Source organism: Tinamus guttatus, unplaced genomic scaffold, assembly GCF_059628265.1.
Source record: "Tinamus guttatus ecotype Peru unplaced genomic scaffold, ASM5962826v1 Tinamus_guttatus_pri_ptg000460l, whole genome shotgun sequence".
In the NCBI taxonomy this organism is placed as follows: domain Eukaryota; kingdom Metazoa; phylum Chordata; class Aves; order Tinamiformes; family Tinamidae; genus Tinamus; species Tinamus guttatus.
In genome coordinates, this window is record NW_028288994.1 from 144,886 (window position 1) to 171,050 (window position 26,165).

A 26,165-nucleotide genomic window follows, 5' to 3' on the forward strand; every position below is an offset into this window, starting at 1 on the left:
CTGGCACCTCCAGGGTGCTGCTGCCACCTCCAATCATCAGTGGCACCCAGTGGCATCCCATGGCACCCTATATCACCCTGTAACTCCCATAGCACCCTGTAGCACTCCATGTCACTGCGTCCCCGCTGGGGATATGCAACCTTGGCTCTGTGCCCATGTGTCCCTATGTCCAGGTGTCCCCATGTCACTCTGTCCCTGTATTCATGTGTTCCTGTTTCTGTGTATCCCTACATAGGTTTGTGCCGTGCCCGTGTGTCCCCATGTGCTTGTTCACTGTGTCCCCATGTCACTTTATCCTGGTGCCTAAATGTCCCCTTAGAGGGATGTCCCCATGTCACTGTGTCCCTCTATCCATGTGTCCCCACAGGGATTTATGCCGTGCCCATTTGTCTCCATATCCCTTTATCACTGTATCCGTGTGCAGCCATGGAGGTTTGTCCTGTGCCCTGTGTCCCTTTATCTGTGTGTCCTCATGCGGGAATGTGCCATGCCCATGTGTCCCCATGTCCCTGCATCGCTGTGTCCCTGTGTCCCCATGGGGGACTGTGTACCATGTCCATGTGTCTGTGTGTCCCCCTGGGGGTGCGTCCCTGGGTCCCCGTGCCCCTTTATCCATATGTCCCCATGTCCCTTGCACATCCCTGGGAATTTGTGCCATGTGTTCTCATGTCCCAGTACCACTGCGTCCGGATGTCCCTAAGGGGTTGTGTCCCTGCGTCCCGGGTCCCCATGGGTGTGCGCGTCAATGTGTCCCCGCTCCGTGCTAATCCGCTCTCCGCGTTTTGCCGCCCGCCGTTTCGCCCTGCTCCGCTCCACGTTCCGCTCCGCATTTTCCCCGGCGCGGCGCGGCGCATGCGCGCTGCGGCCCGCGCCAGGCCCGGCGCGGGCCGGGGGGGCGGCCATGTCGCAGCGCGGCGGGGACCGCGAGCGGGACCTGCAGTGGTCGGCGCGGAGGATGGGGACGTCGCTGCTGCTGCAGCTCTCGGTGCACGAGCGGGAGCTGGACCTCGTGTGCCTGGACCACAGCTACGCCAAGCCCTGGAGCGCGCACCCCGACGCCAGCGCCGCCCGGCCCACCCGCATGCTCTTCGTCACCCCCCGGCGACAGCCCGACAGCGCCCTGTGAGACGGGGAAGGGCGTTTGGGGGGGGGATATGGGGCTGCGACGGGGCTGGGGGGTCTGCAGGAGGCTCCCGTGAGGCTGGGGGGTCTGTGGGGGACAGTGAGGGGCTCCTATGGGGCTGGGAGGTCCCTAGGGAGGTCTCTGTGGAGGAATAGGGAATCCTGTGGGGCTGGGGGCTTTGTAGGGGGTGAGTGTGGGGTCCTGGGGGGTCTCTGAAGGGAAGTGGGGGCCCTTGGGGGGCAGTGGGGGCTCCTGTGGGCTCTGGGGAGGTGTGGGGGTCTTCCTAGGGGGCTGGGAGGGCCCGTAGGGACGATGTATGGGGTCTCGGGGACAGGTTATGGGGCTCCTGCGGGGCTGGGGGCTCTGTAGGGGGTGAGCGTGAGGCTGGGGGGGCAGTCTGGCTAAGGAGCCCCGGGGAGCCCCCACGTTCGGGGGTTGGCCCAGTATCTAGCTTGGGGCATCATGGGGTGCAGGACTCATTCGTGTCTTGAGCGCTTCTGTCCTCTGTGCCTGGGGCTCAGTCTCCATGTTTTTTGCTAGCAAGGAGCTTGTCCCCGTCCTGTGCTGTGGCCCTAAAACTTGTTTTCTTCAGCAAAAGTTGCTTGTCTGGCCACAGGAGCCCAGGCTTCCAAAGTGCACCTACTTTTAGAACTTAAAGCAGAAGCTGGCTTGACCCAAACCAGAAATAAGAACCTCGTTTAGGAATATATATATATACACACACAAATATATATATAGTAGTGTCTATTATAATGTACTAAACATGAATCTCTGTCACAAACAGCATGATTTTGTAGCAGTGCCCTTGGTCACAGCATCTTTTTAGATAGACGTGGGAATGGAGCAAACACTAAGTTCACAGGTGTCTTGACAAGGTGTCACGCTTCCTGATCTGCTCCGTTTTTCCTGGCTTACGCCCTGTTTTCTAAAGGGAATTTTTTTCCTTGCAGCGAGGCGGATATCCCTCTGGATGTGGAGACGGTGACGGCGACGCCGGTGCCGCTGTACGACAACCAGAAAGCGCGCAGCGTGATGAACGAGTGCGAGCGCCACGTGATGTTTGCGCGCACGGATGCGGACGCGCCGCCGCCACCGGACGACTGGGAGGAGCACGTGAACAGGTAGGAGAAAAGGAATCACTCTCCTAACCAAAAACATTTGGGACAGGGACCTTTTAGGTTACATAGAAGTGCCCAATTCAGGCATATTCCACTGCAGAAAATTAAAAATGGAGATACGCCTAAACCCCCTGCTTTTAAGAACGTTCCCTGGAAGCTGTAGCCATCCCAGTTGGCAGTCTTGGCGTTAGGTGGAATGAAGGTTTTTTTGGACAGTTACTCTGAGAAATAATGAGAGGACTTGTGCTAAGAGAGCTACTGTTTTTGTCTTGTTGGCTGCTGCTCTTACTCTTACATGAGGCTTTAATGTTCACCAGGACAACCTAGCGACATTTTAAAATGAATGTATTTTTTATGGAGCTGTTCTCTTAGCTTAAATCCTTAGTAGTGAAACTTTATCCTTAGTCAGAAATCAGTTCTTGTGACTGTAACTGTACCTGATTCCCAACTGTGCCTTGGGGATGAGCAGGGAAATTTCTTGGGAGGTTTTGGGGACCATAATATCTCCTGGGTGTCTGTGCAAAGCTCTCTGTGTTACCTCTTTGGGTTTTCATTGCAGGACGGGTTGGACAATGGCCCAGAACAAGCTATTTAACAAGATTCACAAAGCGCTGCAGTCGGACAGGCTGGCTCGCCTGGCCAACGAAGGGGTAAAGTCTTTTATTCCCTGTTTCCCTCTCATCTGTCGTTGGGGTCGTCACCTGTGTGTTTTTATTCAGTCCTCCCTAGCAAAGATGTGTTGGGTCAAGATGAAAGGCTTTGGGGTTTTACAGCCTTAAAAAAGCAGTTTGCCCTGTTTGTTTGGACATTGGTTTTGTCTTTGCTGAGAGGATGTGGGTCCTTACTTGCTGCCAGAGGGTTGTGAGCAGTCCAAGCTGATACTTGGGATTCACGTAGCATCCTTGATTTTTTTTCCCTTCTTTTAATCTTCATTTCCTTTTCTGTTTTTTAGGCTTGCAATGAGCCAGTCCTGAGGAGGATAGCGGTGGACAAATGTGCTCGGAGAGTCCGTCAAGCTCTGGCCAGCGTGAACTGGGACACCAAACTGATCCAGTGGCTTCACACAACGTTAGTGGAGACCCTCAGTTTGCCAGTGTTGGCTGCTTACTTGGATGCTCTGCAAACGCTTAAGGGAAAGGTGAGAAAAACAGTGAGACCTTTCCATCTTTTCTCACGTTCTCCCTTCACATACCTCATCAAAGAAAGCTAAAGCATCTTGTGCTCCTTGTACTGCTGCTCTGTATATTCCACAGAGCAGTGAGCGTTTGCCTGATGGCTTCCAGCTTTTGCTGACAGAGCAGCCCAAGTTGTGTTTTTAAGCCTGCAGTACTGATATTTCAAAGCCTCTCGGAAGGGCTGCGCGCGTTTTCTCAGCCCGCTCTGTCCTTTGGTTTCAGATCCCCACCCTGATCGACAGGATGCTGCTCTCCTCTACCACGAAGACGGGGGCAGCAGGAGCTGAGGCTCTGTCTCTGCTGCTGAAGAGACCTTGGGACCCAGCAGTGGGTGTCTTGTCCCATAATAAACCAGTGAGTGTCTTTTGGGGCTCACAGGGAGCAAGCTTGCTGCCCTGTGTGCTCAGATCTGCTTTATTCCTCCCGTTCTCTCACGTGCATAACCATTTAAACTTACCCAGGAATTATTAGGGATTGTGCTGGGACTGTCACCAGCTAACCCTTCTTTCTCAGTCCCCTTGGGAGCATGTCGTGGCCTGTGTGGGCTTTCTGTCAAGCTCGCATAGACTGAACGTCCTCTTGCATGAAGCTTTGCTTAGGTTGCGCCCGATGAACGGCCTGCTGCAAGGGAGGGTCCTGGGGGTCTTACGTAGCCTCTGTTGAACTTCGCAGAGCAAGTTGCCTGGTTCTCCTCTCATCCTGATCGCTTCTTCTGGACCCTCCAATTCCATGTTCCCCACTTCTCGACGGCACCGGTTCTGGCAGTCGCAGCTTTCCTGCTTAGGAAAGGTTTGTATTCCTGGTTTTGGAAGGGGAGAAGTTCAAACCATCAGGAGTAGGAAGAGCATAAAAGTTCATACGCACACTGGGCTCTGATCCAAATTGTTGTTGGCACCTTTTTCCTTGGAAATGCCCTTGTTATTTATCCGTCTTTCCTTTCAAACTAGGTGATTCCCATTGCCACCCACCTGCTGAACAACGGCGGCGGTGTGGGAGTGTTGCAGTGTCTCGAACACATGATCGGGGCAGTGCGAGGGAAAGTGGCCGAGGTAGGAGCGCCCGGCGCCTCGTCCGGGCTCAGCCACCCAAATATGTCACCCCGTTGCCCGTATCTTTTCCATCTATCTCCTTTTTTTCCCCGTAGATTCACAACCACTTCTCGCACAAGCCCATCATCCTAATTGGGTGGAACACAGGTGCCTTGGTGGCTTGTCACGTAAGTACCAGCTTGTTTCACATCCTCTCGGAGGCTGCTTCCATTAATCCCATAGACTGACCAGTTTCACAGAGCTTGCCCTCCTTTGGGTGGAAGGAGACCTCGATGAGTTTGTTCTGTTTAGCATCCTGAATAACAGCATATCTGGAGGAGCAGAAATTTATAACTCATTTATCACTAGAAACTGTCTCAAAACAGGTCTGACTCTGTCACTTGCATTTAAGCGGAGCCAGCAGAGCTTAAGTGCATTACTACTGCATTTAAGCTCTCAGGGATCCTTCTCTTCTCTTTTCCCTTTCTGAGGAAGGAATAGGAAAAAGGAAATAATTAAGGATTTTGAGTTCTTCATCACCTCCCATTTTTTAATCAGGAAAAACCAGCTGTGAATTTGGAAGATATTTTTGTACCTGGCAAAACAGCCTTTGCAGTATTGATACATTTGTCTGCTTGAGCTTGACGTGTTGCTTTTGCGTGCAGGTTTCAGTGATAGAGTACGTCACTGCGGTTGTGTGCCTTGGCTTCCCTCTCCTAACGGTGGATGGACCCAGAGGGGTAAGGAGAAAAGGGGGAAGCGTTTTAAGAAACTCTTTATTTATTTTCTAACCTTCTTAGACTGTTTTATAGACTTCAGCTTGGAAGTCCAGTGATAATTGGAAGCAGGAATGAAAAGCTTGTTTGCTTGTCCCTTCTCTGATGTGTTTTTGCAGCTCCAGCTTAGGGTCTTGTGTGTCATTGGCCACCTGTTACTTGGCACTTGGTGGCCAAGATGACATCTTAGGGTGATTTGTATGAAGTCCAACTAGCTTTTTTACTAGCTGTATAGGGGGAATCTCACATTGCTCCTGTGCAGGGACCCCTTTGGGAGTTAGGGCATGCTTCTTGAGCTGAGTTTTGTTCAGGGCTCTGTACAGCCACCTGAATCCCATCCTGGGCTCACCCTGGAAAGCTGTGATACCAGTTGACCTCCTCATGGTGCTTCCTCTGCATTGTGCTAGATTTGTGAAAATTTCGAAGCGGGGAAGATGCAACCAAATGGGATAGAATCATAGAATGCTTAGGGTTGGAAGGGACCTCTAGAGATCATCTAGTCCAACCCCTGCACACGCAGGGTCACCTAGAGCACGTGGCACAGGACTGCGTCCAAGCAGGTTTGAAGATCTCCAGAGAAGGAGACTCCACAACCTCTCTGGGCAGCCTGTTCCAGTGCTCTGGCACCCTCACTGGGAAGAAATTTTTCCTTAAGTTCCTGTGGAACTTTTGGTGCTTCAGTTTGTGGCCATTACCTCTAGTTCTGTCAGTGGCCACCACTGAAAAGAGACCAGCCCCATCCTCCTCACTGCCTCCCTTGAGGTACCTCTAGACACTGCTCAGGTCCCTCTCAGCCTTCTCTTCTCCAGCTGAACAGGCCCAGCTCCCTCAGCCTCTCCTCACAGGGCAGATGTTCCAGGCCCCTGATCATCCTCGTAGCCCTGCGCTGGCCTCTCTCCAGCAGCTCCACATCCCTCTTGTACTGTGAATGTCTGGCTGTGGGGGAGAGTGTCAGTCCCGGCTGGCGTAATGGAGTAACGATGCTGTGTATGGATTTGGCTTCCAGGTCGGGGTTTCTCATGCGAGTTGGGTAATCTGATCCAAATGAGCCATGCCAGTTATACTTCTCTCCCACCAAGATGCTGTCACTCCTTGTTAGGATCACATGGGAAGAACTGTCCGCCCTGCCGTGGTGCATGCCAATCTGTTTAGGAAACACCTAATCCAGGAAGGTCTTAGCTCCAGCAGCTTTGCATCCTGGCACAGCTGCAGCCTTACAGGTCCCGCTACCCTTGCAGGACATTGATGATCCCCTCCTGGAGATGAAGACCCCCGTCCTCTTCGTGATCGGTCAGAATTCCCTGCAGTGCAACATCGAAGCGATGGAAGATTTCCGTGAGAAAATCCGAGCCGATAACAGCATGGTGGTGGTGGGAGGAGCAGATGACAATCTCAGGTAACGGGCTGCAAGCTGATAAAATTCACTTTTTATTGGTCATCTGGACAAGATGCATTGGTGTGTTTAAGTCTGTGGCAGGGAAGAGGAAATGAGCAGAAAGAAGGAAATGTAAGACTCAACTATTGGGGTTGAAGATAGAGCTCTCAAGGAGAAGAAATCTTCTTCTGGTGAAGCTTTGGCATTGATATCGCTGGTGATGAGCCTGTTTGGTTGTCACCAAAGTTTTCCCCAGTGCTTCAAGGGATGAATCCCATCTCTCTTGCAGACTGTGTTCTTGAGTACTAGGGGAGCTGGTAATCTCCATGTCAAACTTTAAGCTTGAAAATTACACTCGTATTGAGAATAGTGCTGCAAGTGTGGAAGGGGAAACACAAACGTGTGGTGATTTCTGTGTTTTGGTTTTGAATAGGATAAGCAAAGCCAAAAAGAAGTCTGAAGGCCTGACCCAGAGTATGGTGGACAGGTGTATCCAGGTAAAGATTGAGGTCTTTCTTTGACATCTTGTAGCTGTACTAAATGCGTGTTTTGTTTTTCTCTTAAGCGATGAAGATGGGGTATTTAGAGGCCAGCAGAGCATGGAGTCTTAACCGTGTGTTTCATCCTACCTAGGATGAAATAGCTGACTTCCTGACCGGAGTCCTCACCCGAGCGGAGAGCCACTCGGGCTCCGATCCCCGTGACCTGGACGCCGAGAAAAAGAAGAAGCCGCGGGACTCGACCAGGAGGGACCTCTCGTTTGACTTGCCGGAGAGAAGCAGCAGGCCGGCCTCGCCGGCCACCAAAGTGCCCGCTTCGCCCTCGGGCTCCGAGGTGGGAGCTCGCTCCGGGATGCTCTGGGCTGAGGAAGGCTGGGGCGGTGGAAAGGGGTGGTTTTGAACGGTTGAGATGGGGGTGAGAGCTGTCATTGGAGCTGGGAGAGGATGTGAAGGAGTTTGTGGCTTGTGCAGGGACAGGCGGATCGTCCAAAATGGGCTCCAACAAAATCCAAATGCATGCTGCTTTTGGGGTCTTTTTGCCTCTTCAGTGGAGGGAAGCCAAGCAAATTGTGGCACAATAAGGTGCCATCATCCATGGTCTGCAGGCCCTTTGGGGCCCGCTGTCATGATAGGGGCTGAATTTGTAGGTGGGGATCGAGTGCCGTAAGGATTTGCGTTATTGCCTGCATGCTGTTATGCTCAGCCTCCTTTCGGGGAAACACGTGGGTAAGAGCTTTTCCCTCCTTTTCTGAGCAGGATTTATCCAGTGTCTCCAGCAGCCCCACTTCAAGCCCCAAGACAAAAATGGCTGCTGTGTCCTCCATCCAGAAGCCCAGCCAGATTTGCACCACGCAGCTGCTGAAGAGGCCGGTCCCGAGGACAGACACAGTCCTGACACACAAGCAAGCACAAGGTAATGCCCTGCAGCCTTCCAGCCCTCTTCCCACCTCCATGCTTTTGGTCTCTATCCTCCCAGTGTCTCTTAGGTTTTGTTTTCCGAGTCCTGTCTTGCTTTCTAAGTTTCCTCTGGCCGTTTTCTGAACAGCTTGGTCCCCTTTCACTGTCATCTGAAAACAGCAGCCTGTGGAGGTTGATTTTTGGGTTGGAAGTGGCGTTCCAGCAGAGGCTTTGCTCTTTATCCGCATAGCTGTGCTGTGGTTTTAGTTTGGGTGTGAGTCCCTTGGCTGGGATCTGCCTGCGGAAGCTACTTGGGAATTCAAAGGTGCTTGGGCGATGGTTGAGACTATTGAAATGTGACCGAGGCAGTGGGGTTTGGGCAGTGGCAATATTCCAGATCAAATGGCAGAGGGAAACACGCTGAGAGGAGGACTAGTTTGAGCTGTTTCTTGTGCTGTTGGATGCTAATTTACAAGTTTAAGTCCCTCATCTCTCCTAATTTCTTTGCTCAAGAGATGAGCAAGGGGCTTGTTGTTACCTCCTATGATAGTGTGACCCTGCGTGTGCTCTAAAGTTTAATTCGGGCCGTGCTCTGGGAGGAAAGGCAAGCCTGGATTTTGTTTAGTTCTCAGGGTATGGATAAAATCCCCTTGGCTTTTCTGAACTTGGAAAAGCAAGTTCCTGGCTAGTGCATGGGAGGAAGCTCTGCACAGTGGTGGGTGTTGTGGCCAGCTTGTTTTTTCAGGAGCGTGTCCGCAGTGGGACATTTGGTCCGTGTTTCGTGACAAGAAGGTGTTAAGGACCTGGAATACCCTGGCTCATTCTTGCCAAGTATTCCCAGCTCTTGGCCACAGCTGCTTGTTCGAGCTAAGCCGTACAGATAGTAGCTTCCACAGCTGCTGTTGCCCCTGGCCTGCTCCCCTTCCGTGGGAGCTGGACCTTTGCTGGGTGCTTCCGGGGCTGGAAGAGGCTCACGTTGTTCGGATGTGCTCTCCGCAGCAGCTGGAGTGCAGATGCCCCTGGCCATGTGGGATGTGCTCCACATCCTTGTGGAAAAGAGGTCGGTGTGTCTCTGTGCCCAGGGCTCTCCGCTTGCTTGCTCCAAGCTCTCTGTCTGCGCGTCCCTGGAGCTTGCTGCCCCACTCCAGAGCCAGGCTGTGATACTGTCATTCTCTCTGATTCATTTCAGCTCAGTTTGCTGCTTTTCTGAAACAAAACATGCTGGTGAGGAAAGCTCTTCCTCCTGGCACCTCTTCATGTCTCTTTGGTGAGTATCTCCTCACTTCTCGCTGTCTCTCTCCGTCTCCCTCCTCCTCTCTGTCTCTGCGCTACCTTCTTTCATCATCTTCCTCCTCACTTGCATTTGTTTGGGGATTTGTAGTCCAATGTTTCCCGTCGTCCCCCACTGCTTTTTGCTTTCTCATTGCTGTACTCGAAGCTAAAGCAAATGCTGGCTAAGAGCATTAACCCTGCAGAGCTCTCCCCCGTTCCCTGCCCCAGGAGGAGGGAAATGCCTCTCATGGAGCCTTGTAGCCTGGCAGCAGTTCTTCCTTCAATGGACTAAAATGTTGCAGATGATGTGGTGGCTTCTTGTAGTTGTGACTATAACCCTGCTCGGTGCCGGGGCGAGAAGGGGAAGTGGATTCCGGCTTGGGAGATGCTGGGTGTCCATGGAGTGTCCTACGGTCAGCGGGCTCAGGAAGAAGGAATTGCCAAGTGGTTTGGAAAGAGTAGACAGGAGAAATCTTAGTGCTGTGGTCTTGTGTGTTGGAGCTGTGGTGGAGCGCAGCGTGTTGGGTCCTCTCGAGGTGTATGTTGCTGTCCGGAGTGACAGTGGCTGAGACTGCACATAGCTGGGGTTAGGAGAGGAGGAGCGGGTGAAATCCAAGGCTTTGAGAGGGTGAAATCCAAGGCTTAGAGAGGTTCTGTCATCACGTGTGTCGTCACCGTCATCTCTTGGCTGAGGTGAGCCCAGGTTGCTGAGGACGTTGCTGTGGGTGAGAATCACCTGTGCTGCTCCAACTTGCCGAAGCCAAATTGTCTGCGGTGTCCAGGGATGCTCCCTATGGGCTCCCTGGATGCTGTAGGCTCCCTCCACATGTGTTACGGGTGCAACCACGGTAATGAAGTCCTGAGGTGAGTACTGGGCTGAGGTGTTTGTTTCAAGGACCTCTTTCACCTTTGAGCCTTCTTTTGGAGACACTTTGTGTCCTCCCATGTGCTGGGAGATGAGCCTGGGAGCTGACACATGAACCAGTGGGATAATCCTGTATTTACCCAGTCTTCCCGCGTGGCATCTGCTGGGAGGAGGAATGGGAGGTCAAGGTGGTGGCTCTCCTGCCTGTGGGAGAGGCTTTATGTGGCTCGGCAGTGAGCAAGGCTCAGCGCCTGCCACAGCACACAAAAAAGCCCCAGTGGGAGATGGTTTTATCTGTCGTCAGCTGCTGGAGGGCCACGGCTTCCGTGCGTTTCCATTCAGTTCAGCTTTGGAGACATTTTTTGGAGTCTTGGGGCTTGTTGCTCTGGCTCTGCCACCTGAGCTGCAAGACGGGGCCGGGGCGTGCGCAGCAGACGTCGTTCACCACCAAGAGTTGTGAGGCCGCCGCTCCTCACTGCGGGGACATGACTTAACCAGGCTTTGGGGACACCTAACTGCCTGTGCATGCGCCCTTCTCCATCGAGCTTGGCTGGTGGCACCGTGTTGTGGCTTTGGTGCCTGCAGGCTCCGTGCGGCTGGCGAGGGCATGCGTGCGCTGGCCTGCGAGCACTGCACAAGGGACAGTGTGCTCCAGCCACCCTGCTAGCAGCAGCGCAAGTCGGGTGTTCGCCTCGGGGGCCAGAGCAGCTGCAAAACACTTGTGGTCCCCAAACATGAAGGTTCCGACTGCGTCTTGTCCTGCACCCACAGCTTGGAGACAGGTAGGTGCTGTGGTCGCCCTCCAGGCGGTTGAATTTAGACGCCCAGGACTCTTGTGCTTAGCTGGTGCGTAAACCGTCTGCAGGAGCCCTCGTGAAGGGAGTCCCTTTAGCTTTGGGTTCCCGCTCCGGGCATCTGGCAGGACAAAGCAAACACGACGAGCTCGAGGATGCAACAAGAGCCGTCGGTGCCAAAGGAAAGCCTCAGCTGCCAGCTTTCCCTCTGCTCCGAAGCCCTTTGGGCTCTGGTTCTGCTGCGGCGCCTTTGGTGCCGGTGCCGCTTTGCTGCGTGTCTGCAGCCGCTCCGTGTGCTTTGGCGCAGCCCTGGCTGGGAGCGCCGGGAGGGATCCCCGCGTTGGCAGCACGTCTGCACCTTTGGTGCCCCGTTTGGAAAGAGGTGACGGCAGGATCAATTATCCCGTGCTTGGCGACGAAAAGCGCTTGCAAAGCTGTGTTATCGACGGAGGCGTCTCTTTCTCCTCGCTTCAAAGGCAAGATGGGCTCTGTACCCGATCCCGCTTCGGTTTGGTGCCCTTCGAGCAAATTGGAGCGTGCAAAGAGGTCAGCGTAGGCGGTCGAGAGCCGAAAGGGGTTCCTGGCACACGGGCAAGACTGGCATGAGCAGGGAGCTGCAGCTGTGCGCATGGGCATGTGTCCTTCCCCACACCTCGGCGCGCGCAGCGGAGTCGCGCTGGCCTCGGCGCCGCGGGAGTTTCAAAAAGCTCCTTCTGTGTCCCCCAGTTCCGGTCTACTCCGAGCCCTCAGAAGGGGCTGAGAAAGATGATGGGCACTCGCAGCTGAAGAGGCACCAGCCCCCGAGCCCGAGCCAGTGCAGCAAATCTGCCAAACGAGCCAAAATCAAGGTGACCATTGTCTCCCACGGAGATGCTGCCGGTGCGGGGCCCGGAGCGCCCCTCACCGCCCCGCCAGAAAGTGAGTTGCGATTCCCCCGCCGCTCAGGCAGCCGGTGGCTCTGCCCGCGCCGCTTCCCATGCCACGGCCACCGGGACGCGGCTTTGGGGCGGGAGGGGCAGGATTTTGTGGAGGAGATGACGGGAGAAGGCACCTGGAGGGACAGGGGCGCGAGGCCCTTCGTGCCGTTGGGACTGCGCAGCGCCAGGGCTTGGTGAGCCCTCGTTTTCCAGTCGGTGTCGCGCGTTCTGGACCGTGCTTGCCCGCAGGCCTGCACGCTCCAGGACCATCTTTACGCCCTCTCCCAAAGCATCGGGACGGCGTGGGGAGCAGGATGCGGGTCCTGGTGGACCCTCGCTCCGAGCAGAATTCGTTTGTGTTGCCCGCTGGCGGGATTGAGCGGGTTGGCAAGGCTCCTGCTCCCGCTGTATGGACAACTGTGGCCTTGCTTCCCTCGGGACCATCTGAGCACCTTGAGGCTTTGCAAGCTTCACCCTTCAGGCCACGTGGGATGCAAAAATCTGTCGCAACACACACTGGGTTTCCATGTTTACAAATTCCAGCTCTTTTTCTGCCTCTCTGGCTGAGAATTCCCAGTCGAGCCCTGCGGAGTTCCCAGCAGCCCAAGAAGAGGTGACGTGCGGCCTTGGCGAGGCCAGAAGCTTTGACCACGGTGACCTTCGCGTTTCAAGGACCACGTTGGGTTGGTGTGGACATGACTCGTCCCCGTCCCAGCACAGAGCCCCATCAGCAGGACAGTCGCTCATGATTTAGTGTTAGCAGGACAGAAAGCGCCTCCCTCCAATTGGGAAATCGGGGATTTTCAAAGCTGAGGAGCGATTCCGCTCCTTCCAAAGCACTGGTTGGTTAATTGAACAGTTGGTTTGCACTGTGAAAATTAACTATTAAATCCTCCATCCTTTTCTAAGGTTGCTCTCCTGGCAGCTTTGAAAATCTCTTGTTTCCAGAATGTTGTTTTTTTTTTTTTTTTTAATTCTCCCAACTTTACTTCTTTTCACAGAAAGGAAATGAATTGCAGCAGTAAACACCAACCAAACAAGAATTCCCTCTTACCGGGTGCGAGCAGGAGGACTGCACGCGACAAACGCACTTGTATCCCCAAAGGCCGCAATAAACACGTCTTGTGACTCGTCGCATCCCTGTGTGTTTTGTAAAGACGCTCGCTAAAGTCCTGGCGAGATCAGTGGCTTTGGCAAACCCGCGAGCGAATCCACCGCAGCCGTGGATCTGCACAGGGAGGCTGGTGTTAGCAGGAGGGGATCGGTGGAAGCGGCAGCGTTGTGGAGGGTTTAATCTGGTGCTGAGGGATTCCTTTGGCCTAGTGTGATGCTGTGACGACGGCACCTCTCCGTTCTGCGCTTTTCCTTTTGGAACCCCTGGTTCTGCTCCGTTTGCTGTTCCCAGTTTCTGGCAGCGTGTGCCTCTGGTTTGGTCTGTGAGCAGGTCCGGGACCTGCAGCTCTGCGCCCGCGGGTAGCGAGCGACAGAGGAGGCTCCTGCAGGATGTTTTTGGGCCAGAAAATGAATTGTGTATCTTTTTCTTTTGCAGTTGTTGCTGGAAAACCAGTGCCTGGGGCTGTTGGCCAGGCTGTGCCAGGTGCAAAGGAGCTGTCGGGGCTGGTCAGCACCCCAAAGTGAGTCTGTTTTCATTCTTACGAGCTGGGGTTCTCTGCAACATGGTAGTTGCCACATATGTAGCGTTCTGGCTGCACACTTCCTTGTACTTGTTTTTATCTGGAAGCTCGGGAGATATTTAGGCTCCCAAAACCTTTTCTCAGCTGGCGGTCAGGTCTGAGAAGGGCAAAAATGTGCAGAAGCAGCAGGTATTGCAGCTTTTGGGTTGTATCTGTGTGTGGTTTCCAAGCTTGCTGGAGAACTGCTTATCTGTGTCTTTTGAATGACTATGTCTGTCTTTGCCAAAAAAATTACCGTTGTTGTCTTAAATCCTGCCCTTGGTCCTGTCTGGCAGTGAAGCTTTTCTTTCCCCAAAATAGGGGAAGGAATACATCAGTCTTCCAGCCGACTTCCCCCAGGGATTTCTTTTGGAGAGTTTGATGTTGATGGTCCCTCCCAGCACAGTTTTCTTTAATCCACCCTATGCATTGGAGAGCCAGGTGGAGCAGAGGGAGAGGAGAGCTGCTCCCCTATAGAGCAGGTTATAGAAAAGTGTCTCTCCAAGGCGGATCCCTTTTGCGCAGGGCTGGGCTGTGTCTGTTAGGTGGCCATACCCATGCGATGAGTTCACTCCCACTTGGATATAAACAGATTTTGCCTTGGGTGCTTGTGGCTCTAAGGATGTGCACAGAGAAAATTCTCTGGGCTTTTTTGGGCTCGTCATCTTCCTGCCTTGCACTTCCAGAAGGCCCACGAGATCTAGGTTAGATCAGGGACCTCTCGCTGCCAAACCCTCTAGGATTGCCCTCTCTGCAGCCTGTTGCTAACCCGAGCCTTTTGCTCCTGCTTGTCTTGCAGGTTGAGCTCGGCGGTGGACGCGTCCTGCAGTGCCTGCCCGCCCGCCGCGCTGGCCGGCAGCGCGGTGCCCAGCGCCTTCCACGCGCTGCAGAGCAGGCTCGTGGCCAGCAGCGCCCACTGCGTGCCAGCCCAGCCCGCCAGTACCCTCCAAGGTACCTGCCTCTCCCCGTGTCTCTCTTGGGAACGTTAAAGGTTCAAAATCATTCCGTGGAGACTCCTTATTTTATCTGCATTCCCTGGTGGCTTTGGGATTTTCATCAGTGGTGTCTGGCTATTCCAGGAGATGCAGTGGGATGCTGGAGGGAGGGTGGATGAGCAGCAGGTGCCCTGTTGGTTGTGTCGTCGTTGGTACTTCGTGTTGCCTTCAGATGCTGAACTTCCTAGAGTCAGGATGCTTGGGATGCCGCTGTCTAAAGAACGGATTCCCGCTGCTACTGCCCTACAAAAGACCTAAAGCTTCACGGTGGTTAATTCCCCGCTCTTGACTACTTCTTATTTATTATTTTTTAACTCAGGAGCAGCGTCTGCCAGCAGCCTGCTGCAAGGGCTGAGCTTCAGTCTGCAGGACATTGGGACCAAGTCACCGGCCAGTGCGACTGCTGCCGGCTCGCCCATGCAGGTAGGTGGCCCTTGGGCCTTGCGCTCCCGAGGGAAGCTGCATGGAGAGTGGCAGCAGTAGCAGCTGGAGCAGGAGAGAACCCCCCACAGACCACATGTGTCCTGGGACCAGGAATGATGAGGGATTCCAGCTGTGAAATGCGTCGGGATGACACAGCCAAGCTTCGGCCGTGTACTAGGGACTGTGGGTTACCCGTATGTGGTGTTGAGTTCTGGGAACCAGGCCCTGGGAGGTTGTACTCAAAACTGGGCAAACGTCTATAAAATATTGGGAAGGGATTTGGAGGTTCAAAGACTTGTGCTTCTGGAGGTGGAAAAAAATGAGCATTGGTGCTTCTGTTAGGCAGCCCTCCCTGTACCTTCTGGGGAGGCCTCGTTCAGAAGAGGATGCTTCATTGCATGGTAGAACCACAGCTCCTCCCAGGCATGCTTTTGAGTTGAAATGAGGGATTTTGGACTGGAAGGGACAACCTCATCTGCTTTTTAACCTGCTCGCTGCCTCTTAAATGAGGCCTGACCTCAAGATCTGCGGCTCTAGCGGGCGGGAGATGCTGTGCCATCCGAGCCTCCCATTCCCCTCCAGATCCTCACGCTGCTTCTCCCTTCCAGAGCTCAGCTGTGAAGACGCCTGCGCCTCTGCAGAACCTGAGTGCCATAACCACGGGCACTGGCACCATCGTCCGCACCATCCCCGTTGCCACCTCCTTGTCCCTGGGGGCCTCGGCGAGCGGGAAACCTACTGCCATCCACCAGCTGCTCACCAACGGGGGGCTGGCAAAGCTGGCCAGCAGTCTCCCTGGCTTGGCACAGATCTCCAACCAGGCAGCAGGTGAGGGAGAGGGGGAGAGGCAGTTGCTTTGGGTGGGCACTTCCAAAGTTCATCTTGCATTTGTGGAGTTGCAGCTGTTGGGAATCTCCATGTGCCATTTGTGGGAAGCTCCTAATAGGAAGGGAATTTGCTGCAATCTCGGCTTGGTGGAATGTGGCCTCTAGCCTGTGCCTCAAGGAAGCTTCTCCTGTTTGTTTGCTAGGCTTGAAGGCCCCGACGACCATTACTGTGACACTGCGTGGGCAGCCCAGCCGAGTGACCGCGCTGAGCCAGGCTGCCATGGGGGCCATCCAGCCTCCGCTCGAGGAGCAGCCCATGCAGACGCAAGCGCCGCAGGTAATCCAGGGCATCTGTTCTGTCGAGGAGTTGTCCGCTGCCAGAAGGATGAGCTCTGGGAGGACGTGATCTTAGTTCCTCCGTCTGCGTTGGGTGTGATGAGTTTTGTTGCGATGTGGAGGCCGTATTGTCGTGCAGTGGGGTGAGAGGAGCCTTGCAAGGCAGTGGGTAGGGAAGGACGTTTGTCCACCAGGTCTCTTGGTGGCAGAGCGTTCTCCTGAGGTTGTACTTGTTGCTACGCGAGTCCTGCACTGGGGTTGTTGCTCTCTCTGGACTTCTGAAGCTGCCATCAGCGTGGAAATTACTGCTGAAGCTCCAGGCTTTCCTGGCAGTGTGGTGGGACGAGGAGAGACCATGAGATGTCAAACTGGAGAAGACTTTCTTGCGCTGATGGTGGTCGTCTCGGGTACTGTAACTTGGACCATCCTGAATGGGAACCTGAGCTCCGATGCTGCGTGACAGTCGCGTCCATCCTGTAGGTCCTCTCCCAGAGATCGGGATGTGTTTGAGGATAACAGCAGTTGTGCTGAAGGAGCCGTTGTAGGAAGGGCTGCGCTTGGGTGAGACTGCAGGGTGGGTTTTGATAGGGAGCATGGGGCTAGTTCTGGTTTGAGATGGAGGCAATTCCCGTGTGCAGGAACTGCTCCGAGGATGCAGTGCTGCTTCAGAGAGCAAACCTGGGGGGAAAGTAACTGTTAAAGGCCAAGAGCCCCGTGTCGATCAGGCTTCAACCTGGGGACATCAGAAGCACTTGCAGAGTGGGGACAACAAGTCACAGCACCCAGAAAATGGTCTTTGCATCGTAGATGGGCATCCCTGACAAAAGGGAGCCAAACCCACGAGCTTCCCATTGCGGAGGCTGGGAATGCTCTTCTGCTCCTTGCTGCTGGCCCTTTGGGGCTGCCCTAAACCCCGAGATCCAGGGAAGGTGCCATCCGAGGGTTTGTGACGCCTTCCGAGGAAGGGTTTATGGTTTAGCGTACCCAGCTACCGTTTGCTCTGCCCTCACCATGTTTGGCAGAGCAGTAACTTGACAGTGGTAGGAAACTCAGCATAGCTGGCTCCAGGGCCTTGCACAGGTTGGTGTTTGTTGCGGTGGGGACGCTCAAAGCAGGACATTCCATGGCAGCCGTGACTCTCACCCCAGCGTTTGCGGCTCCGAGACGGTGCCGAATTCCGCGCCTGGAAAGCAAAGCGAAACAGCACGAGCCACGTGTTTTTGTAACTAGTTTTAGCCCTTACCAGTGCGTCGTGTGTACTTGGAGCGCGCAGCGTTACATCACGGAGCAGCAGTTCCTGTAAAGAGCAAGTTTCTAAAAAGTCTTCGGGAAATAACCCAACTCTGGTTGGGCCCCGACAGCAAGAAAAGCTGTTGCTGGTTGGGTCCCCTCCGAAGCTCCGGCTGGTGGCTCAGGAAGCAGGAAGCCCACGTGGCGCCCGGAGCAGCCGGGATGCAGTTTGAGCAGGCGGCTCTTTTCCCCCGTGAACTTCCCCCGTGAACTTCAGGCGTGAAGCAGAAGGGCTGAGGAATCTCCCCGGGGAGCTTGGTGCAAATGTGCTCAAGTAGCAAAGCAAAAGTAGGCAGCTTGAGGGGCTTTGGGGTAAAAACCCGCAATCTTTGGCCCTTGTTTGCAAGGGGTGCTGATGCCAAAGACGTAAGCGCCGTGATACCTGGAGCTGCAGGGGAATCCGTTAACCTTCTTGGCCCAAGGAGGGTTGCAGAGAATATTTCTTTCCAGGCTCTTCCTTTTCATGCCATGACCCAAACTTTCAAGATTGGCTAATTGAAAACACCTTAAAGCCACCAGTGGTTTGGAATGGAGACATTCTTACCCTGGCTCGGAGTCCACGCCGGGAGGCTTCTAGCAGAACCAAATGTCTCCTAGCTCAGTGGACAAGGCAATTCATGGCTTGAAGTTTCAGTGTGACTGGTGGCCACGCGCCTGGTAGGTGCTCGGGACTGTCATCTGTGTCGTAACGCAACCCTCGAGGGCAGAAAGTCGAGCCCGTGAGTTAGGGGCACTGTCATCTCGCTGGAAGAGGCCAAGAAAAGCAGGTTGTGGCTTGCACGAGCGTCAGGAACGGTGCAGCCTTGGGCTGAGCGTTCCGCAGTGATGGAGGAAATTGGGCTCTGAGGAGTCCGGGTGAAAAAGGAGCCGAGTTTGTGCCAGCCTCAGCCCAAGCGCCGCTAATAGCGACGGGGCAGCAAATGGCACCGGTGACTCCAATATGAGTCTCTGTTTGTTGCTCCGTGGCCTTTGCCCGGAGTTTGGGAGCGCCGGAGCGCGGGCAGGAGCGCCGGGGAGAGGGGGCTGCGGCGCCCGAGCCGCCGCGGGCTCCTGCAGCCGCTCTCCGTTGCTCTAACCCCTCCAGGCTCCGGACGGCGCAGTCGGCAGCTCGGCCGCCTCCAGTGCCGCCTCTCCCGGCAAGCCGCTGCCTCCCGTGGATCTCGGCAGAGCCCAGGCTGGCGCAGAGAAGGCTCCCGCCGCCCCCGCCACCCGCCTGACGGCCGCAGCACCCCTAGGTGAGGCCAGAGCCAGCGCCGCTTCTGTCTAGGTTGGGTTCGGGATGGCCCTGGTTGGCTCTGCGCAGCCGTTTCGGAGCGGTTGAGGAAGGCTCGGGTTAGCCTGGAGGCGGAAGGGACTCTCGGCCCTTGCAGAGCTGCTTGGTTTTAGTCCTTGCTCCCGTGTGCCCTGAAGGTGTCTCGTGGAGGGGGAGCGGATCCGACCCGTTCCCACCAAATGAATGCTGCGGAGCTCAGTCAGCAGCTTCGCACGGATCGGCTGCGCGGGGCAGTGACGCTGTCCCCACCATCCTCAAAACCTTCGCTGTAAAAGTGCCCGTTATTGGTGTTCCGATACCGCACGGTCCCAGGGATTTCCAGGTGGACGGAGGCGCACGCGGGTCTGAAGCGCTTAGGCCGGGCCTGAGGGCTGAGATGATGAATGAGGAAGGAAGCGGCACCGCGTTACCCGGGGGCAAGCGAGGCGGCTCCGGAGCGCGCCGGAGCCGGGACCGCTCCCGCTGCGCTGCCCTGCAGCCCCTGGCAGAGTCGGACGCCTGCGTTCACCCCGGCTCGGAGCGGTGCTGGCTCCGGGGCCGTCTCTCGCGGCCGTCGTGGTGTCTCGGATGCTGCCGCTTGCGAGCGGGATCCGGCCGCCTGGCGCTAGCAGGAGCCTCGGATGGCACCTGGGTGACCCCAAGGTTGGGGTCTACGGTCGACTCGGCCAGCTGCAGGTCTCTGCTTTGAGTGCGTCTGAACGTCCCTTGGGTGACGTGTCCTGCTGCTCTTCTGGTGGCAGCGCTCGTGTCCGGTCTTGCGGTGACCCCCGTCGTGGTCGGGGGCTGCGTTTCTGCTAGGGAACCGACTCGGGAGGGGGTAACAGCCTCCCCTGCTGCCTGCAATGTGAGGAAGAGGAGGATGAAGGGCGTCGTTTCGCGAGTCCTGAGATCTCTCATCCACCTGGCATGGAGTGTGACGGGCAGCCGACCTCGGCTGCTGTCCCGAGCTGGGCTGGAGGTGCCGGAGCGGCACCAGGGCTGGTCCGGAGAGGCACAAACATGGCATGGCCCGGAGGGCAGCGTGGGGCGAGCAGGAGCACGTGGCCTCACCGGCCCCTCCGCGTGCGAGGGGACGTTTCCGGGGATGCTTTGGGGAAGGGATAAGGGAAGGTCTCTGCGTTGAGCCCCTGCGTGCCCTGACTGCTCTGTCCCCTTCCCCGCAGTGACCAGCACGAGCCCCATGAAGACGCTTTACGTCATGTCGGACGCCAAGCTCTCCGCGCTCACCAAGTCGGTGATGGCCGAGGCCGCCTCTGTCCCCTTCAAGTTGCCAGGCCTGCAGCCTTCCTCCTCCTCCTGCTCCTCCTCGCCTCCCGCCAGCTCCCCCATGGGTGCTGTGGCCTTCGCCCCTAGCCCTCTGGGCGGCCTGGGGCACCCCAAGACAACCCCGCTGCTGCAGGCCGCCTCCAAGACGCTCATCCTCACGTCGACGCTGGCGCCCGTGAAGGGCGACGGCCCCTTGGGCCACCTGGGCGACAAGGTAGGTCTCGGCAAGGGGGCCCTGGAGCCGCTGGGCCGGGTGCCCTCCGTGCTGGATGACGGCAGCCCCGTCCTGCCTGCCCGGGAGCCGCTGCCCAGCAGACACTTGCTGCCCGCGGGCGCCAGGGCCACGCTCATAACGCTGGGCAGCGGCCTGGCCGCCTCCTCCGTCGGCACCATCGGGCCCACCCTGGCCCACAAACCCTAGGGAGCTCCGGGCCCGCGGCGGCCGCTCCACGCTGCCGGACTTGGGGGGGGGCTCTTCCAATTTGGCTGCTCTTTAATAAACGTTTTTTTGGTTGGTTTTGCTGCCTGTCTTGCATCCGTCCATTCCTACCGCCCCTCCAGGGCCTCCACGCACACAGGGCCGGGCGCAGGCAAGGGCTTAGCCCAGGGCCACTTGAGTTGGAAGAAGCCACCGTTAGCCCTGGGCCTGATAATTGGATTTCCTTGTGTGCCAGGGCACAGGGAAGCCAAGATGCCTGGTGCCAGCAGGCAAAAACCCGTGTGTGTTGGCACTGCGGGTCTGCAGAACCGGCCGGGCCGTCGGGAAGGAGCCAGCGGATCGGCTCATGCTGGAGATTTGAGAGAAGCAGCTGGGCTGCCCTGGGGACCCTCTTGCACCTGCTGGTGAGTTGGGCACTGCCAGCTGTTTGCACATCTGTAACAGGCATCAAAGGGGTTTTTCCCTAGGGATGAATTAGGCTTTTGTGTCCCTTTGGTTAGGGAAATGGAGATCAGGCACCGTGGGGTTTGCTGGGAGCAGAAGAGGAGCTGGAACATCAGCTGGTTTTTGTATGTTATTGCTTGGTTACTCCTTTTTCTCTTTTTTCCCCTCAAAAAACACACTAACCTTTCCAAGGGGAGCAGCCTGGGCAGGTTTAAGCATCCAAGGGCTCCAAGCATCTTTTTCACGCCTAAGACTGGAGATCCACTCTCAACCTTGGGCCTTTTCAGCAGCCCAGCTCCCCTTTTCCCAAGCTCCAAGTCCCAATTTAAGGCTCAGCAAAGGGTGGGAAGTGGCTTTTCCAGCTCCCATCTCTTCGCCCTGTGGTGCCAAACTGTCCCGGCTTTCTGGCGTTATCCTGCATGCACCCTAGGATCCATGAAAAAAACCAAGCTGAGTCTTTGCACTGGGTCTAATGCTAACAGCAGCTTGAAGCAAGAGCATTGCCATGGGAGAATTCTTATTTTCAACTCTTCATCTCAAGTTTTCTCCTTTGCATGGAAACAGAAGTGGACACGAGAAGGGGGGTGCCTGTTGTTACTTAGCTTTGTAGCCAAACCCCCTTTGGGGACCAACAAGCACCACCATCTCCCTGGTGGCACGGGAGGACAGTGCAGTGTAAATTCCGGTGAGCATCTGGCAGGATGCTGAGAAGACAGAGGTAGGTCCCAAGGCTCTGGAAGTGCCTCCGGACTCCTCGTTTACAACCCCATCCCGCTTCCCCAAACGCAGCCCCTGCAAATCAAGGACACTCTGAATGTCGCTGGGTTGGGACCATCTGCCCAGTTTTATTTTGGGTGCCACTTTCAGCACCCGCTCGGCGGAGCTCCTGGCCCGTGTTCCGCAGATATCCATAGAGCGGATGCCCCCCACGCTCCCGCTCCACCCCAGACCTCCAGGGAGCCCAAATAACCCCAGGAAACCCTGGCTTGAGGCAACATAGGTTGTATTTTTGTTTGGTTTCTCTAAAAAATAAAAAAAAAATTGCATTGTTTGATAGGAAGGAGGTGGAGCTCCAGGCTGGGAATAGCGGAGCGTCCTGGGCTCCCCGGGCATGGAGCAGCCAGCCAGGAACAGCTCCGGCCCCGCTCGGCCTCCTCCCCGCACCCCCAGCCAGCACTTCCAGCATCCGGCCCATTTAGCAAAATAGAAATCTCTGCAATTTACTTTGCTCCCTTTGAGATATATATACATATATATGTATATAAAATATATCTCTTTGAGATACTGGTCACTGGACTATGACAGCGGATACAAACAGCTCTTAGGGAAAACCCGCCCCGCGCCGGATTGCGTCTCTCCCAGTCGCTGTCGTGGCGGCAGCTCTGGAGCTGGGGCTTCGTTTCGGGTCCGCCCGCGGGTGCCAGCCGGGTGGGTCAGGGACAAGCGTGTCCCCGGGCGCTACAGCGCGCTGTGCCGGTAGAAGGCGGACTGCCCCGGCCAGGCGTAGAGCCGGTGCCGCAGGGAGCCCTCGTACGGATAGCGGCCGCTTCCGGAAGCCGGCGGCCGGCCTGGCTGCGTCGGAGCAGCCACCAAAGGGCTGGGAAAAGCCGGGATGAGCACGGGGCGGACAGGTGCGGGGCGCTCCGGGGTGCTGCCTGTGCTCAGCGGCAAACGCAGCATCGCGCCCTTGTAACCGTCCGGTGCCCCGGCGGCGAGCGGGGCCGTGTAGGTGGCTACCACCGCCTTGGGTTTGGCCAGCGGGTGCCCAGCCCCCTTCTCCCGCTCTTCGGCCTCCTTGCTGAAGCAGGAGATGGCCGGGAAGGTGAAGGATTCATCCCGCGTGGGTGCTGGGCCCGAGGTGGCACCAGAGGGCACCCAGCAGGCTTGGACAGTGGCCAGGGTGGCACATGGGCCGCCCTGACTGCCCACCACTGGCCCCCCGCTCCGGCTTGGCTCTGATGGCTCCGGCGATCCGCAGCAGTGGCCCCGCAGAGCACGGCAGCCTGGGGCCACCAGCACCTCGGGACCATATGCGTGGAAGCAGCCCGTGAAGATGGCAGGAGCAGGCAGCAAGTGGCTCTGGTGCCCCCCGGCTCCAGGCACCTCCCGGCTCCGGCACTGGTCCCGGTGGGAAGCAGTGGGCTTGGCGGGCCGGCTCTCAGGGCAGTGGCGCTTGGGGCAGTGCAGAGCCTCCTCCTTGCTCACCTGGGCCAGCAGCTTCTTCTTGGCCAGGGGGGACATGACAGTGTGGGGGCCTTTGGCAGAGAGGCTGGAGAAGAGACGCTGGTTGGTCTCCGCGGGGCTCCTGCCCAACTCCGGACAAGCCACCACAGGGCTACCAGGTCCCTCTGGCAGCCACCTCCGCTCAGGAGCATCCACAGTGTTATCTCCACCAGCTTCTGGTGCAGGCACTGCTTCTTCTTTTGCCTGGTCTGTGGGCACCTGTGGATGGGGAGACCTGGTCCATGGGCACCTGTGGACAGCGGTGGGTGCCAGTCGGTCACCCACGGCTCAGAGACCAGGCTCGGTGGCTCCATACCTGCTCCCGGCTCCTCTCCTTCTTGGATCTCCTAGTCTTCTCAGTGGGCTCCTGGCCACCCTTGGAGCCCTTGTACTGTCGGCGGGGCTTGGCGGGTGGCAGTGGCTTGTCCTCCTCACCCTTGAGGTGCCGCACGTAGGGCAGCACCAGCCTGGGGACAGCGGGCACCGGTGACGGAGGCGCCCCTGGCAGGTCCCCGTGGCCACCGCGGTCCCCCCCTTACCTCTCGTAGTGGCGACGGGTGCAGGTGGCGGCGCTGGTGCTGCCGGGGCTGCCGCCCAGCTCATCGTACACGTTCTTCCAGAGCCGGCGGCCCGTCACGAGCTCGTAGGCGCCCAGCTTCTCCACAGCCTTGTAGATCTTCCACAGGTTAACTGGCGAGGAAGAGGAGGCAGCACTGGGCGCAAAGGCTCCGAGTGGACGCCCCAGGAGTGTGGGAATGGAGGGGAATCTTACTCTGCTTGAAGCCCAGGTGTGGGATTCTCTCGATGGGTGTCCGGCGCTCCTTCATGAACTTGTAGAGACTCACCAGGAAGGCCTCCTCTTCCTCCTTTTCGCCAGCCGCCTTCAGCCTCTCCTTCTCTTCCTCAGGGCTGCCGGACACCTCTGGCTCCTAGGGGATGGGAAAAACACCCCAGTGGCAGTGGGTAAACTGAGGCAGCAGCCAGGATTGCAAGTAATAACTCCCCCCTTACCCCCATCTTGTTCCCGGGGGGTTTAATGAGCCGCTCACTTCGTTAGCCCGGGCTTTCTGCCAACTCAGTCAAAGCGCCGGAGCCGGGAGCACGCGGAGCATTTTTCCAGGAAAAGCCAAGGGCAGAAATTCTTGCGCTCGCCTCCCCCCCGGCCGCCTCCTCCTCACTCGGCTAAAAATGTTTCGCGTTTGTTTGTTCGGCATTTTCCGGCCTTCTGAAACTCACTGCTATTTTTGGGCAAAAGCGGCCACTCGGCGCCGCCACTTTTGCTTCTCCTCTGGCTTTCTGGACCGAGCGGATCCTGGCACTCCAGAGTGAAGTCCAGCACACGAGAAAGCCAGAATTGCAGCAAAACCACCCGAGTTGGATTTATCTGAGGGCCACCAGCTCTTTTACCCCCAGCCCTGACGTGAAACTTTTGGTTTCTCTTCTGCTTTCTGACAGGAAATTTGGGCCCTCGAAGGTTCACACATACCTCCCTGGCATCCTGCTTTGCCAGGAGGCACTAGAGCCTCCACAGCACAGGGTTAGGGAACCTCCAACTTACTCTTTTGAGCATTTTTTGGGGAGGAAGGTTGCTTATTTTTAGAGCGTTTTTCTTTTGGGGGGCTTTTTTTTTGCGGGGAGCGGGGGTCCTCCTGGCACTCACCGTTGGCTCCACGGCGGCTTCGTCTGCCTGGCTGTTTTGCTTATCCTCTGGCCGAGCTTGGCCGCCCTCCTCTTCCATGGCTGGATTCAAGCCAGGGGCTGCTCCGGGAATGGGGCAGGGGGAAGGAAAAACAGGATAAACCAGGATGCTGATCCCAAACCACTCAGAAGCAACAGGGATTTTCCACGGCATCACCCAGGGGGCACCGACATCAGCCGATTTCGGCTGATGTCCGTGCCCGCTGGGTGATGCTGCGACCGGGTGCCCTTCCCCGCTCCCCTCCCCAACCCCGGCGCCAAATTTTAAGGTTAAAAATACAGATAATTTCCCCCAAACTGGGAAAAGAAGTATTGTTTTAGTCGGGGAAGAGGGGCAGAGCTCGGGGATCGCCGGGAGGGGTGAACGGGGCCGCCCCTCTACCCCCCACCCCGCTCCGGTGCCGCTCACCCGCCGCCGCCGCGCCCGCGCCACGTGACTGCCCGCCGCGCCCGCGCCCGGGCACGCCCCCTAGGCGGCCATTGGGCAGCTCCGCCACGCCCTCCTCCACCATTGGACACACGCCGTGGGGAAGCCCCGCCCCGCCGGGCGCGCCCCCTCTCTCCCCGCCCTCGGCGCAGGGCATGCTGGGAGTTGTAGTCCTGACCTCCGAAGATTCGGGTGCACGTGTGTCTTGCGGTGCAGGGGGGTGTATGTGCGCGTGCACCGTGCGCGTTCATGCGAGCAGCTGCGTGTGCGCGCGGTGCTCCCCACTGCGCCTCAACACCGGCCAGTTCCAGCAGCCCAAACCCGGGCACTGGCTGCTTGAGTGGGGAGGGAACCCATCTACCCGTCTCATCCCCCCTTATTCCCCAAACCAGTCCCAGTTTTGGACACCAAAACAACCAGTGACTGCGCTCGGCCCCAAAGACCAAGAAGCTTAAACTGCCCCCCCCCCCAAAAAAAAAAAAGAAAAAAACCCATAAATGCGGAGGGGACGCGGGGATGGGACATTTTGCTGAGCTGTGATTTTACCGCTCACATTCAGAGTTTACAGTCAGTGCGAGGGCTGAAGAGAAACCACTGACGTTATTTCCTCCCTTTCTAGTTCACACTGCGAGAGAGCAGGAAACCGGGCTGGGGCCTCACACGCGGCCCAGCACTTTCTTGGGGGAAAAGCAGTGATTTTGGCTAAACTGCTCCAGCTGGCATGAAAATAACTACTTTTTTTTTTTTTGCATTGCACGGGCCAAGTGTGGAGCCGCTCACTTGGGCTCACAAGGCTGGGGCAGAGGGATGTGACTGCTTGTCAGAGTGGTTAGGAAGGCTTGGGCGGGGCAGGGGGGCAAAATTTGGCTTTTTTTGGCAACATTTTCGGTATTTCCCCCACTTTGCTCCAACCCTCTGCACTTCCCGGCAGCGCCGTGTCCCCAGGCACCGCGTGGGGTAAGGGGGGATTTGCAGTTAGACAGCGAGCAAGAACTAAATAACAATAAATTA

The 26,165-nt window shown here is 56.7% G+C and overlaps 2 protein-coding genes across 4 annotated transcripts; one reads left to right on the plus strand and one right to left on the minus strand.

Annotated features, from left to right (window-relative positions):
- Positions 1 to 895: 895 nt before the first annotated feature.
- Positions 896 to 20,344, plus strand: KANSL3 (KAT8 regulatory NSL complex subunit 3). 3 transcript variants are annotated; one of them, XM_088532597.1, is made up of 22 exons: positions 896 to 1,122; positions 2,074 to 2,244; positions 2,801 to 2,891; positions 3,194 to 3,379; positions 3,639 to 3,770; positions 4,089 to 4,205; positions 4,364 to 4,465; positions 4,561 to 4,632; positions 5,110 to 5,184; positions 6,459 to 6,616; positions 7,029 to 7,092; positions 7,229 to 7,429; positions 7,852 to 8,008; positions 9,182 to 9,259; positions 11,650 to 11,841; positions 13,390 to 13,474; positions 14,313 to 14,464; positions 14,828 to 14,931; positions 15,540 to 15,759; positions 15,962 to 16,095; positions 18,469 to 18,619; positions 19,821 to 20,344. In XM_088532597.1, exons 1-22 carry the CDS (start codon positions 902 to 904, stop codon positions 20,342 to 20,344), a joined length of 3,387 nt encoding a protein of 1,128 aa, XP_088388723.1. In that variant the 5' UTR covers positions 896 to 901. The 3 variants fall into 3 exon arrangements, with proteins under 3 accessions (XP_088388723.1, XP_088388721.1, XP_088388722.1); XM_088532595.1 differs by lacking the exon at positions 11,650 to 11,841; XM_088532596.1 differs by lacking the exons at positions 9,182 to 9,259; positions 11,650 to 11,841.
- Positions 20,345 to 22,198: 1,854 nt separating this feature from the next.
- ARID5A (AT-rich interaction domain 5A) lies at positions 22,199 to 23,954 on the minus strand. The gene is made up of 4 exons (XM_088532573.1): positions 23,802 to 23,954; positions 23,569 to 23,719; positions 23,346 to 23,496; positions 22,199 to 23,248 (listed from the first exon to the last, which is right to left on the minus strand). The coding sequence occupies exons 1-4, from the start codon at positions 23,854 to 23,856 to the stop codon at positions 22,265 to 22,267; spliced, it is 1,341 nt and encodes a 446-aa protein (XP_088388699.1). The 5' UTR covers positions 23,857 to 23,954; the 3' UTR covers positions 22,199 to 22,264.
- Positions 23,955 to 26,165: the final 2,211 nt, after the last annotated feature.

What these genes read in the sequence shown, in the direction of transcription:
- KANSL3 (XM_088532597.1), top strand. Translation starts at nt 902, where the DNA reads ATGTCGCAGCGCGGCGGGGACCGCGAGCGGGACCTGCAGTGGTCGGCG. An exon ending in CGGTGGATGGACCCAGAGGG is followed by an intron (nt 5,185 to 6,458) that starts GTAAGGAGAAAA and finishes CTACCCTTGCAG; the next exon opens with GACATTGATGATCCCCTCCT. An exon ending in GGAGCAGATGACAATCTCAG is followed by an intron (nt 6,617 to 7,028) that starts GTAACGGGCTGC and finishes GGTTTTGAATAG; the next exon opens with GATAAGCAAAGCCAAAAAGA.
- ARID5A (XM_088532573.1), bottom strand. Translation starts at nt 23,856, where the DNA reads ATGAAGGAGCGCCGGACACCCATCGAGAGAATCCCACACCTGGGCTTC. An exon ending in ACCCGTCGCCACTACGAGAG is followed by an intron (nt 23,497 to 23,568) that starts GTAAGGGGGGGA and finishes CGCTGTCCCCAG; the next exon opens with GCTGGTGCTGCCCTACGTGC. An exon ending in AGGAGAGGAGCCGGGAGCAG is followed by an intron (nt 23,249 to 23,345) that starts GTATGGAGCCAC and finishes CCCCATCCACAG; the next exon opens with GTGCCCACAGACCAGGCAAA.